General features: G+C 57.2%; 1 protein-coding gene across 1 annotated transcript in view; it reads left to right on the top strand.

Annotated features, from left to right (window-relative positions):
• Window positions 1-406: 406 nt before the first annotated feature.
• TNPO3 (transportin 3) overlaps window positions 407-13,642 on the top strand; it is a 47,329-nt gene continuing 34,093 nt past the window's right edge. The window contains exon 1 of the mRNA XM_082483202.1: window positions 407-596. Coding sequence (XP_082339328.1) covers window positions 471-596 — 126 coding nt within the window. The 5' untranslated portion in view covers window positions 407-470. The remainder of the gene's footprint in view (window positions 597-13,642) is intronic.

Genomic DNA, 13,642 nt, shown 5'->3' with positions numbered 1-13,642 from the left:
TGCCGGGGGTGCGACGCCCCGGGGCTGTGTGTGTGTCCCTTCCCCCCTCCCCCCTCAGGGCCGGGCCGGGCCCACGGTGCCCCCGCGGCTCCTTCCCGCCGCACCCCGGGGCCCGCCCGCAACGTTCCGGGCGGAGGGGGGCGAGCGGTGACCGCCGGGCCGGGGGGGAGGGGGGCGGCGGCGGGGAGGGGGTGTGCGGGTGGTCGGTGACGCGGGTGGGAAAGCGAGAGGCGGCGGCGGCGGAGCGGGGGAGAGCAGGAAGCGGAAAGGGCGGGGAAGCGGAAAGGGAAGCGGAACCCGCGCGTCGCCGGGCGCGTGTTTCCGGGGGGGGACGCGCTGCGCTGTGGCACCGGCCCGTCCCGGCGGGCGGCGGTAGATGATGGCGGCGGAGACGATGATGGCGGCGGGCGGCGGCGGCGGGCGGCGCTGAGGGGAGGGAAGGAGGAAAGCCGGGGACGGGCTGAGCGGCCATGGAGGGCGGCGGGGGGAAGCCCAGCCTGCAGGTGGTGTACCAGGCGGTGCAGGCGCTCTACCACGACCCGGACCCCAGCGGCAAGGAGCGGGCGAGCTGCTGGCTGGGCGAGCTCCAGCGGTCGGTGAGGCCCCGGGGGGGGCGGGGGGAAGGGAAGAGGGGGGGACGGGGAGGCCGCGCCGCCTCAGGGCCCCGGTGCCGGCGGGAAACCCGGCTCCGCTCGGCGGGGATCCGGCCCTGGCAGCCGGGGGGGGGTGTGGGGTGGGGGGGGGGGTCCGTCCCCGGCAGCGCCTTCCGCCGCTTCGGTAATGGGGGGGGGGGAGGGGGGGGGCACTTGGGGTGCCAACCGGGGGGTCGTCCCAACCGGGGGGTTGTCCCAACGGGAGTTACCCCAACCAGCCCCCCCCAACCGGGGGTCCCTCCCAACCAGGGGTCATCCCAGCTAGGGGTCCACCAGAAACAGGGTCGTCCCAATCGGAGGTCCAGCTCAACCAGGGGTCCACCACAACCAGGGGTCCACCACAACCAGGGGTCCACCACAACCAGGGGTCCACCACAACCAGGGGTCCACCACAACCAGGGGTCATCCCAACCAACCAGGGGTCATCCCAACCAACCAGGGGTCTGCCCCAACCAGGGTCCACCCTAACTGGGGTCATCCTAACTAGGGGTCCACCCTAACTGGGGTCATCCCAACTGGAGATCACCCTAACTAGGGTCATCCCAATGGGGGGGGTTGTCCCAACCAGGGGTCGTCCCAACAGGGGGTCCACCCCAATTGGGGGTCCAACCCAACCGGAGTCGTCCCAACCAGTGGTCATCCCAAACACAGGTTCACTCCAACCGGGGGTTGTCCCAGCCAGGTGTCCACCCCAACTGGGGGTCCACCCCAACGGGAGTTGTCCCAACCAGGGCCCCCCGAGCTGGGGGTCCATCCCAACCAGGGGTCCACCCCCACCAGGGTCATCCCATCTAGGGTCATCTGAACCAGGGTCGTCCCAATCGAAGGTCCACCCCAACCAGGGGTCCACCCCAACCAGGGGTCCACCCCAACCAGGGGTCATCCCAACCAGGGGTCCACCACAACCAGGGGTCATCCCAACCAGGGGTCCACCACAACCAGGGGTCATCCCAACCAGGGATCCACCACAACCAGGGTCGTCCCAACTGGGGGTCCACCCCAACCGCGGATCCACCCCAACCAGGGTTGTCCCAACCAGGGGTCCACCACAACCAGGGGTCATCCCAACCAGGGGTTGTCCCAACAGGGGGTCCACCCGAATTGGAGGTCCACCCCAACTGGAGTCGTCCCAACCAAGGGTTGTGCCAACTGGGGATCACCGTAACTAGGGTCATCCCAATGTGGGGGTTGTCCCAACAGGGGGTCCACCCCAACTGGGGGTCCATCCAACCAGAGGTCATCCCAAATGGGGGTTCACTCTAACTGGGGGTCATCCCAACCAGGGTTGTCCCAACCGGGGGTCCAACCCAATGGGATTTGTCCCAACCGCGTGTCCGTCCCAACCGCGTGTCCACCCCAACCACATGTCATCCCAACCATGTGTTGTCCCAACTGCAGGTCATCCCAACCGGGGGTTGTCCCAACCGGGGTCATCTAGGGTCATCCCAACTAGGGTCATCCCAACTAGGGGTCCACCACAACCAGGGTTGTCCCAACCAGGGATCTGTCCCAACCAGGGGTCATCCCAACCGGGGGTCCACCCCAGCTGGGGGTCATCCCAATCGCGGGTCATCTCAACCAGGGGTTGTCCCAACCAGGGTCAACGAGGGTCATCCCAACTAGGGGTCCACTACAACCAGGGTCGTCCCAAGCGGCGGTCCATCCCAACTAGGGGTCATCCCAACCTGGAATCGCCCTAACTAGGGTCATCCCAACTGGGGGTCATCCCAGCCAGGGGTCCACCCCAACCGGAGTCATCCCAACCAGGGGTCACCCAACCAAGGGTTGTGCCAACTGGGGTCATCCCAACTGGGGGCCCACCCCAGTTGGGGGTCTGTCCCAACCAGAGGTCATCCCAAGAGGGGGTTCACTCCAACTGGGGTTCATCCCAACCAGGGTCGTCCCAACTGGGGGTCCACCCCAACCGGGAGTCATCCCAAGTGGGGTCATCCCCACCAACATTGTCCCAGCTGGGAGTCATTCCAACCAGGGGTTGTCACAACCGGGGGTCATCCCAACAGAGGGTCACCTCAAATGCTGGCCAGCATCGCCCTCCTGGCCCGGTGTTGGAGCCGGAGCACTCCTTCCTCCTTTCTGAAGTCTTTCAGCTGGCTCTTTTTCCCCGAAATTTAGCCTTTTTGGTCAATGTGGGAGTCGGTGTGTGTTTTCGGGCCTCGTGTTGGCTTGCTGGAGGTAGCTGTGGTCCCTCTCGGTGGTGTGGCTGGGGCTGGCTTTGTTTCCTCTCTCCCCTCCAAAGCCCGTTGTTTCTCCTTCGTGTGGGCACATCGCTCCCTGTGCAGCTCTGCTGCCCTTGGTGGCTCCGTCATACGTAGTTTTCCTCCTCCAAAATCTTCAGTGGCTGCCAACACCTTCCCAGGAATCACAGAATCACAGGAGAGCTGGAAGGGATCTTAAAGATCATCCAGTGCCACCCCCTGCCCTGGGGAGGGCCACCTCCCCCCAGCCCAGGTCGCTCCCAGCCCCGTCCAACCCGGCCTTGAACACCTCCAGGGATGGGGCAGCCACAGCTTCTCGGGGCACCCTGCGCCGGGGGCTCACCGCCCGCACAGGAGAGAATTTCTTCCTCGGATCTCATCTCAATCTCCCCTCTGTCAGTGTCAAACCGTTCCCCCTCATCCCACGGCTCCCCTCCCTGACCCAGAGTCCCTCCCCACCTCTCCTGGAGCCCCTTCAGGCACTGGAAGGGGCTCGGAGGTCTCTGCTCTCGGGCGAACTCTGGTTCCTTTTACCTCGCGTGCTGTGTCTCCTGGAGGGACGCTCCCCTGCCCCCCTCGCAGCCCCGTCTGTCTCTAACCCTGAATCCCGCGGAGCGCAGCAGAGTTCCGTGCCCTCCCGAGCTCCATTCAGCTCTATCCGCCTCCCCCCGGCTGGTAAATTTTTACACCATTTGTGACCACAAATTGATCTTTTTCTGCCTTTTTTTTTTTTTCCCTTTCCAATTTACTTGAGCGCCCCGCGCAGAGTGACATCTCCAGGTACCACGAGGCTTTGCAGCAGCTTTTCTTTCCGCAGCGGTTCTGCTAAGCGAGGAGAGCCCCGGCGGTCAGGTCTGTGTGTATTTAGGCGGCCGCTTTCCTCGTCTGCCCCCGCTGGGACGGGGACTTCACCTTTCCAAAAGCCCTCGGGCAGAATTTGGCTTCCACAAAGGGGCTCGACGCTGATCAGCGGCAGGTCCCAGCCCACGGCGCTGCTTTGGTGGGTCTGAGTGCCGCCGGCTGTGGTTACACCCGTACGAATATCTCGTTTAGGTTGAAAGAGGGAGATCGTTATTTGAGAGATGTTTCTTCTGCCAGAAACAACCCAAATCTGCGGCCGCAGGCTGTTTGCTCAGCTCCTGGCTACCGAGTCCCTGCCTGATGTGGCCAAGAGCGGTCGGAGGACTCCCAACTTCTGCGCTGTGTTAGTTAACGATGCCGCAATTAATGCGGATCCGTTCGTGGGGGTTGAGAACCATTTCTCAACACGCTTAGAGGAGTTCCTGGTCAGCCGTTGGGGCGCAGTGGAGACTCAGGGGTGGGTGAGGGACGCAAGGGGGGTGACGAAGGCGGATTTCGCCCGTACCCCGTGCCGGTACGGGGGGCTGAAGGCGGTTCCTCTGCGTCAGAGCTCTGCAGGGGCTGCCCGCGCTTGGTACAAACCGCCCCATCAACGGCAAACCTTGAAGAATTTGGGCATTATTTGTATTTTTTTTTATACCCCGACCACCCGTAAAGATGGGACCTCAGCCCGTGGAAAGTTTTGGGGTTCGTTTCGCTCCGCCGTGCTTCCTTTGGGCTCTTCTCTGCCTTGTCCAGGTTGTTTTCAATACAAACCCCGGGTGTCCTTACGTGGTTTTCGCTGTTGCGCTTCCTGTGGGGCGTCTCTCCGCGCTGCGCCCCTCGGCTGGCCCCGGCGTCTCGGACAGTCCCGTGCCTCGGCAGGGTTTCCCCCCGCGGCTCCTTTTGTCCCGCCGGGCGGACGCGTGCGCGCAAAGCACCTCAGCAGTTCTCCCAGGAAACAGAGGGGGATCCCTACGCTACTGCAGAGCGGAATCTCTCCGAAATCTCTTCAGAAATCCCCGTCCTGCTCGGGACTGGCTCTGGTGCGGGCACAAGGGTGTTTTAAACGCCAGCGGGGCGCTCGCTGGGCTCCAGGTTAACACCTTTTCCTACTTCTCCTGTTTTTTCTTTGTGGTTATTTGGCCTCATCCTTCCAGAGATTTATTTGCCGCCTCTGAGGATTAATTCCAATTATTTTCCAGGCCTTTGGGTGCCCTGGCACGCAGCTCGGGTTCGTTCAGCCTGGTTAAACTACGCTTTACTGAGTTTATTTCGACTTTCGGGGGCGAGCCCGGCGGAAGGTGAGCACGTCGATAGCGTTAACGTAACAAAGCCATAAAAGCGTTGCGTGGAATCGGGGGCGTAAAGCCGCGGGTAGCTGGTGGCTGAGGTCTCGTTTAATGTAGGGTTTTGTTGTGGTTTTTTTTTTCCATAAAGAAGATAACAGAAGCTTCGGCTGCTTCTTTATGAGTTGGGGTGGGGGAATTGTGCTTAACGAGCGGTTCTAGCTCCGTGCCCGGCGCTGCGGGTGAAAGGATTTGGGACAGGCCAGCGAGAGGTTTGCTGATGGATGGTCGCAGGACGTTCGCTGGAGTGAGTGCCTGGAGGGTACGTCGGCGAGTAAAAGTCTTTCAGCTGCTTTTGTTGTGCAGAGAGACTGAACTCAGGGGTTTGAGTAGCTGCGTTCCTCTGGACTCATGAAGGCAAAAGTAAACTGCAGTGGTGGCTGTCCCAGGAGCCGGCCGGCTTTCGGGTCGGAAGGCCATCCCTGAAATAAAGGCTTTTCCTCCTAATACAGCTCGTTAGCCGCTGCAACAGGCGCCGTTGGAGATCATGGGATCACAGAATGGTTTGGGTGGGAAGGGACCTTGAAGATCATCTCGTTCCACCCTCCTGCCCTGGGCAGGGCCACCTCCCCCCAGCCCAGGTCGCTCCCAGCCCCGTCCAACCCGGCCTTGAACACCTCCGGGGATGGGGCAGCCGCAACTTCTCGGGGCACCCTGCGCCAGGGGATCACCGCCCGCACAGGAGAGCATTTCTTCCTGATAGCTCATCTCAGTCTCCCCTCTGTCAGTGTCAAACCGTTCCCCCTCGTCCCACGGCTCCCCTCCCTGACCCAGAGTCCCTCCCCAGCTCTCCTGGAGCCCCTTCAGGCACTGGAAGGGGCTCGGAGGTCTCCGCGGAGCCTTCTCTTCTCCAGGCTGACCCCCCCAACTGTCTTCATAGGAGAGGTTCTCCAGCCCTCTGATCATCTTTGTGGCCTCCTCTGGACCTGCTCCAACGGGTCCATGTCCTTCTTATGTTGGTGGCCCCCGAGCTGGAGGCAGCACTGCGGGGGGGTCTCCCCAGAGCAGAGTGCAGCAGAGGGGTACAATCTCCCCCTCGCCCCGCTGGCCACGCTGCTGGGGATGCAGCCCAGGGTGCCGGGGGCTTGCTGGGCTGCCAGCACACACTGCCGGCTTATGTTGAGCTTCTCCCAACGCCTCCAGGTCCTTCTCCTCAGGGCTGCTCTCCAGCCATTCCCTGCCCAGCCTGGATTTGTGCATGGGATTGCCCCAACCCGGGTGCAGGACCCTGCGCTTGGCCTGGTTGGACCCCATGAAGTTCACAGGGACCCACTTCTCCCACCTATCCGGGTCTTTCTGGATGGCATCCCGTCCCTCCGGTGTGTCACCGCACCGCTCAGCTTGGTGTCATCCACAAACTTGCTGAGGGTGCCCTCAATCCCACTCTCGGTGTCATCGATGAGGACATTGAACAGTGCTGGTCCCAGTACGGACCCCTGGGGGACACTGCTCGTCACTGGTCACCCCTTGGACGTGAAGCTGTTGGCCGTAGCTCTTGGAGTGTGACCATCCAGCCAGTTCCTTACCCACCACAGGGTCCATCTGCTTTGGTCCATCCATCCATTTGTCCATCTGCTCCCGGTGCAGCATCGTTTCTTGCCTTTTAACTGCTCGTTATTTCAGGGAAACGAGGCATGCCGTAACCGAGCATCTTGAGGAGCAGTTGGGAGCTCCCCTGTGTCTTGCACAGCGCTGCAGAGGTCGGCTTTAGGTAGAAGTTTACCTAAACCACCGAATTCGAGGATCCACTGCTTGTTTGGAGTTGCATAAAGGCATTTCCAGACTTGTTGGAGTTTCTTTAGTGCGGAAGAGCCGTATAAACGTAGGGACAAAATGTATTTCCGATGTGCTCGGCTTTCTGATCCTGATTTCTTAAGTGTTTCTTCATTAGTTTGTCTTTGGACCAGACCGTTTGCAAAACACGCGGCGCAGATAAGCAGTGGCGAGCCGGTGCATTGGGGTTTTTTTCTTTTTTTTTTTGGTGTGGATTAAATGTAGGTTGGTTTGTGATTTAGTGTTGATTCATGAAGTGCTTTCTAGGAGGTGGAAATTATATGTGGCTCGTAGCCAGACAGGGTTCATGTAAGCGACTAATTCTGATACGGATTTCCTTTGATCTGTCCCTAAAGTTAATTTAATGTTAATATTGGGTAGAAGTATAATCCCTAATTAAATAAAAAAGAAGGCAAAACACCTTCTACCGATTGAAGCACGCTGGAAATAATTTTGGAATTTCCAATTCCCCAAACGATTTTAAGGGAATTAAAGCGTCGCTGTCCTTGCACTCCGCGATCGGTGCTGCACGCGTGGAGAGAACACAGGAGGTGAAGGAAGGCAGGCGCTCGCTGCCTTCCCTCTTGTTTACAAACACGGTTTAAAGCTTTTTTGTTTTAGGGTGGTGAGAAGAGAACTCTGTAAAATCCCCGCGACCAAGTGGTTGAGGGAACCTTTGGGTGCCGGTTGACCAAGGCATCCGACACGGCCAGGTCTTACTGTCCCCTCTTGAGTTCCTCGAAGGTGTAGAAGCTGATGGTCGGGATTCATTTTAGCATCTTGAACAGTCTACATTTGTTTGGTATTGTCCCATCGCTCTCCTTTTGTGTGTGGTGGCGGCTCGGTGCTGCCCGTCGCTTTGAGGCTGGCGTGGGTTGGGGTTGTCCAACCAACTTTTCATCCCAAGCCAAAGAGCTGCCTGCGCCCTGGCTGTCCTTCACCACTTTGCCCCCCTCTGCGCTGTCTGGCACGAGCACGGTGCCGGAGTTGTGGCCAAGCTGCTCATAGGCCACATGGCTTGAGAACATCACGCTCATCGCTCTTCTCAATGTCGGACTAACATTCCCCCTTCCCTGCCTGAAATAACATCACAGGATCACGGCAAGGGTCACCCCGGAGGGTCTGCGGTCCAGCCCGCTGCTCAGAGCAGGCTTCGAGCTTAGATCTGGTCCCATGGCGATGATGGTGGGGCCATCACTCAAACCATCCTGGTGAACAAGGCTTTAGCCTGACCCAAAATTCATCATTCAGATTACCGACAAATGGGTATAAATGAGAAATCCCCGGATTCACTAGAATGCTTGTCACTGGTTACCCCAGTAACCAGGTACCCAAGGACGGGGTTACTGGTCTTGATCTGATGGGGTTTTTTGTCTATTGGGGTGCTCGACCAGTTGTACTGGGCATGAATGCCCGAGTGGCTGCTGCGGAGGGACGTCTGGAAGTCCATGTTGGCACATACATCGGAAGGAAGCACAGGTTTAAAAGCGTCGTTCCGGAGGTGAGCTGTGCATGTTGAGAGCATTGCTTGCAATGTAGCCACCCTCTGGAGATGACCCTCTGGAGATGACCCTCTGGCCAGAGCTGGAGATGACCAACCTTGCGTCCTGCGGGCCACTGAGCCCTCGATGGATTTTTGAGAGGTGATGGCATCTCGACAGAGCTTTGGAAGAGGATCTGTGTGCCAGCACGTGGAGAGGAGACCTTAATGAGCCTCTATAGAAGGGGCTGTGTTCATTCCCCAGTCATTGAGGTGCTCCAGACCGCAGGGTTGTGTTCGGCCCAGGTCCCCCACTGATGCTAGTCCTGGATTTTTGAAGCGTTAAACGCTACGTGTCAAGAATTTTAGCAATATCTGGCCAAGGCAATGGGTAGAAGAGGCTGTGGAAGACAGAATGAGGTGTCTTTTGGACTATCAGTGATGAAGACAAGTGTCCCGACCAGCTGAGTAGCCTCCAATGATGAGATGGCCAGGGTGGTGGGTGGGGAGAGCAGTGGATGTTGTGTTCCTTGATGGCTTTCAACACGGTGTCCTACAGTGTTCCTGTAACCAAACTGGAGATGGACCTGATGGTTGGGACTCTCCTGATCACAGGGTTCAAACAGTAGTAGTCTCATCGACCTGAAGTCCAGCTGGTGGCCAGTTACGAGTGACATTCCTCAGGGGTCGATAGTAGTGTGGATACTGCCGAACGTCTTCATTTTAATTACCTGCGCCCTCAGGACAGATGCGCCCTCGGCAAGTTCACAGATGGTGCCAAGCTAGAGGAGCGGTTGATAGGCTGGAGGGTGAGGTCTCCATCCTTGGAGACATCCACAACTGCTCTGAACAGGCTTGATTTAAGTTGCTTCTGCTTTGAGCAGCGGGTTTGACCAGAGACCTCCAGGTCTGTGGTTCCAACTTTAGTTTCTCTGTGATTCTGAGCGTCAGGTTTTTCTGCTGTCTTATCAAAGTCTTCCTTGCTACCATGTAAATCTTCCACGGTGAAGATTGCCTATGGTAGCAGTTGAATCCTTTCAAGGAAGGGGCATGAGTTTATAATTTGGGGGAAAAGAAAATGCTGGTTAAAGGTGTTGGTGGAAGTTCAGGAGGAAATGGTGCCTCTGTGGCAAGGTTTTGCCAAAAGGCCGACCACGAACTTTCCTTCTGAGCTGGAAGCTCTTGATTCTCCCAGCACCTCCGACTCCTAAGTCATCTTTGTGCTGCTTTGGTATCCGTCTCTTCGACTGGCGTTGAATAGCCCCGTTTCTTCCTTCAGTTTGGTGTGCTGGAAGAGGAGAGAAGTTTCAGGGGTCTTTGCTGGATGCCGTCACCAATCCTGGCCTCGTGGTGAAACCACGTCTCCAGCACACGAGCTGCCATCTGTTTTCTCAATAACAACTCAAAGTCTGGCCGGCGGGCTGCCCAGTGGAAGATGCCTACCTTTACTGGGCCTCTTGAATCATCTTCAAAGTCTTGTTGAGCAGAAGACTTGACTTTGAATGCGTTCTCTTTGCCTGAAGCTCACTTGAGCTCAAGGTGGTGACGTCCAGTAGAACCATCCTTCAAAGGTGTGTACGAGACCCTGGGGAGAGGCTGCTCAGTAGCTGAGAGGGGTTTGCCAACTGTCTTGGCTTGGGAATGATGACCTTGGGCGTCTCATACTTTGGAGGTACCACTTGACTGAAGAATGGAGACAGGCGGCTCTTTGTCGGGAGGCCGGGCTGTAGGAGAATCGCTCTGGGGCTGCCTTTCAAGCGTGAAGCCTCCCCTGTTTTCACAGCTTCATGGCTCAAACCAGCCTTTCTCTCAAAAGGTTCCATAACATTGAAGGCTGTTAGGAGCTCCTCTGGCTGATGCTTCTGCTTCCGTCTAGCTGGAAGATCGGTTCTGCAAGTAACTCTTCCGCTGGCTGGGATTGAATGGACTGGACGCTCCTTTTCCCCAAGTTGGCTTCTCCGGAAAGAATTCTGTCATTGAAGGTTTCTGGCTGGAAAGAGTGAAGTCGAGTTGTTAGGAACTCTCTCCAACGTTGGCACCCAACGTGGTGCAACGCTCTTCATCTCCTGCTCTGTAGTAGGAGATTAAATTCTGGTGGAACTTGCTTGTTTCTGGTGACCATCTAGTTCTAAACTGGTTTTGGAGCTTAAGAAGCAGCGAGGGCCTCCACAGCTCCTTAGAGCCGTCTGCACGCCCTTTGGTTAAACGTGCGTAGCCAAACTCCATGAATTTTCCTAAATTCACATCTCGAGTCTTTTGGGGCCTCACGTTCTGCACTGGTGGGATGCAGTGAGAAGTTCTGCGGGATGCTCGTCTGTCTTCAGACTCAGGCTGGTCAAAGCCAAGTGCAGATGTTCAGGGATGCTTCCTGCCACGGTCCATCAAATGACAGCAGCTCTTGAGATGTCCGGTCAATTCTTCTTCTCTTTGTCCAGTCCTCATCCTTCAAAGTCTGGAGTTGTTCTTCAAAGCCTGTGGTGTCCATTTCACTGCCTTCTCTCCATCTCTGCTGTCTCCAGCATCTCATCAGCTGAACTGATAGTTGGCCAGTTGGAGGAGTAGGTGGTGGGAATCGGCCGCGTTCCTCAGGTGCTGCCATAAGCTCATGGACGGTCATCCATCCCTTATGGATGGTCACTTTATAGTACTGGGGCCAGAACAAATCTGGTGGTGCCAGCAAGAGGTCCTTCTGCCTGGGCTGCAGAACAGCTGAGGTATCCACAGGGAAGGTGACGGTCCCTTTTCTCCTGGGGCTTCCTGGTGTGGACACGCCACGGTTTGGGGACCGGGGCTGGGGTGGCGGTTCTACACCAAGGCTGGTAGATGTGTCCTCCTGCCTAAAATCATTCTGCCTCTTGGGCAGTGCATCTTCTTCTGAGCAGAAGAGGCAGCGCCGCTTGGGTTTGAGAGCCGCGGATGGTTTTTAGCCTCCCATTTGAGGTCCTTTTTGAATTTTCTTCTGGCTGCAACCCACCCCGCTCTTCTCTCCAGGAACGACACGCCCTTGCGAGCTCTGTTTCCACCCAACTCCAGGGCTGAGGCTCTTGCCATCAAGGTTCTCGCATCAGGGCCGTGTTTGTGTAAGAGCTGGGATGACATCATCATGAGCGCACGGCTGCTTTTGGGGTTACGCTTTGTGAGGATGCGGCTGGGAGGCTTGACGTAGGTGTGGATGGTTTGGGCATGGGGTACTTGTTCTGCTCAGTTGGGTTTTTTCTTTCCCCTCCCTTGGAAGAAGGTTTTAATTTATTTAAAATTTCCTCCTTTCATGCTTTTTTTGCTGGTGACACGAAATTGGGAGGGGTGACTGACGCGCCGGAAGGCTGTGCCACCATTCAGCGTGACCTGGCCAGGCTGGAGAGTTGGGCGGAGAGGAACCTCATGAAGTTCACCAAGGGCAAGTGTAGGGGACTGCATCTGGGGAGGAATAACCCCACGCACCAGTACAGGTCGGGGGCTGACCTCCCGGAGAGCAGCTCTGTGGAAAGGGACCTGGGGGACAACAGGGTGGCCATGAGCCAGCAATGTGCCCTGGTGGCCAAGAAGGCCAATGGCATCAAGAAGAGTGTGGCCAGCAGGTGGAGGGAGGTCATCTTCCCCCTCTGCTCTGCCACATCTGGAGCACTGTGTCCAGTTCGGGGCTCCCCGGGTCAAGAGGGACTGGGAACTGCTGGAGAGGGCCCAGCAAAGGGCTACGGAGATGATGAGGGCACTGGAGCATCTCTCTGCTGAGGAAGGGCTGAGGGACTTTGGGGCTTTTTAGTCTGGAGAAGATAAGGCTGAAGGGGGATCTTATCAACGCTTATCAATCCCCAAAGGGCGGGTGCCGGGGGGATGGGAACAGTCCTTTTCCAGTGGTGCTCAGTGACAGGACAAGAGGGAACGGGCACAAACGTGACCGTGGGAAGTCCCATCTCAACCTGAGGAGGGACTTCTCTCCCGTGCGGGCGGCAGAGCACTGGCACAGCTGCCCAGAGAGGGGGGAGTCTCCCCCTCTGGAGCCATTCCAAACCCGCCTGGAGGTGTCCTGTGCCACTGCTGGAGGTGCCCCTGCTCTGGCGGGGGGTGGTACTGGGGGAGCTCCAGAGGGCCCTTCCAGCCCCCACCAGTCTGGGATTCGTGAATCTTCATGCTTCTGGAGCGGTCTCCTGTCCTCCAGCTGGCGATCTCTGCCCTCTGGGTGCCACCACCAGCGCGGCATCGCCGGGCATCCGTCCTCTTTCCTCGCGGAAAAGTGATGGAACTGCAGAAAGTGAACAGTTGCATGAGGGGGAAAAAAAAAAAACAACACCTTTGATGGTTTTGCGAATGTTTTTAATTACGATCTGTGGTTCTCGTGCTACGAGTCGTCTCTAAACGAATGCCTTCTCCTGCTGTTTGTTAAAACTGGAAGAAATAGTGATTTTTTTTATTTATTTATTTATTTTTTTTTGCGGGGGGAGGGCTTTTTCTTTGTGTGAAGAAGGTCCCCAGGCCGGCCGTGTTTACGTCTCTTGTTGTTAGAGCCCTGCAAATCCCCGACTCCTGTTTCATCCCGGCGTTAAATGTCAAACCGCCGCCGTCCTGCGCTGTGGCGCGGGGCTGCGGCTTTTATCGGCCTCCGGAAGCCGCGTGCCTCGGGACAGAGCCCCTCGGAGAGGGGTAGGGAGTAGGGGGGGAGCTTTGGGTTGGAAAGTGAAGATTGGTTTAGTTGATAATGTCCCCGGGGGTGTCACCTCCGCGTGGTGAGGGAGGGGGACGTTGTCACCCGGGCTGGGTCGGTTCATCGTCACGGATCCCTCCGGGATTGAAGTCTGCTGGGAGGTGAAAAGGAGGAACGAGCCTTTATTTTCAAAACTTCCGAGTCGGGCTGAATTGTACGGGCGGGGAAGAGCCGCGTCGGCCCCATAGTACCCACGTGTTCTCAGCAGGAAGGCAATTTTTATTTAAAAACCCCAAATCCACAAAACTTGGGGCGGTTTTGAAGGTCCTCCTCGGCACAATCTGATGGTGACGGCGCGTTGTCTTCCTTCCCGCAAGCGCTTGTGCTCCGGAGGATGCTCTTAACTCTTAACTTAATTTTTTTTTTTATTTTTCCGATCTGGCGGTCAACGCTAGAATCTAAAATCATCCTCTTCTGACATCTTGGAAATACTTTGTTGTCACGTGCCCAGAAAAAATTCCCCAAATAACGTTGATCCGAAGTTCGCGGCTGCGCTCTGGTCGCTGGCGAGGTGTGTTCTGCGCAGTGAGGGAGAGAGTCCGTATTTGATAGCTGCAGCCAGAGACTAAGAATTCCTTTATTTGCCCAACCTGACGTTTCTTTAAGGTCTTCCTTCCCTCTTCTGCTGC

Source organism: Vanellus vanellus (assembly GCF_965231255.1).
Source record: "Vanellus vanellus genome assembly, chromosome: 1".
Classification (NCBI taxonomy): domain Eukaryota; kingdom Metazoa; phylum Chordata; class Aves; order Charadriiformes; family Charadriidae; genus Vanellus; species Vanellus vanellus.
Note: the sequence above shows the minus strand (reverse complement) of the source record. Positions and strands in the feature narration are given on the sequence as shown.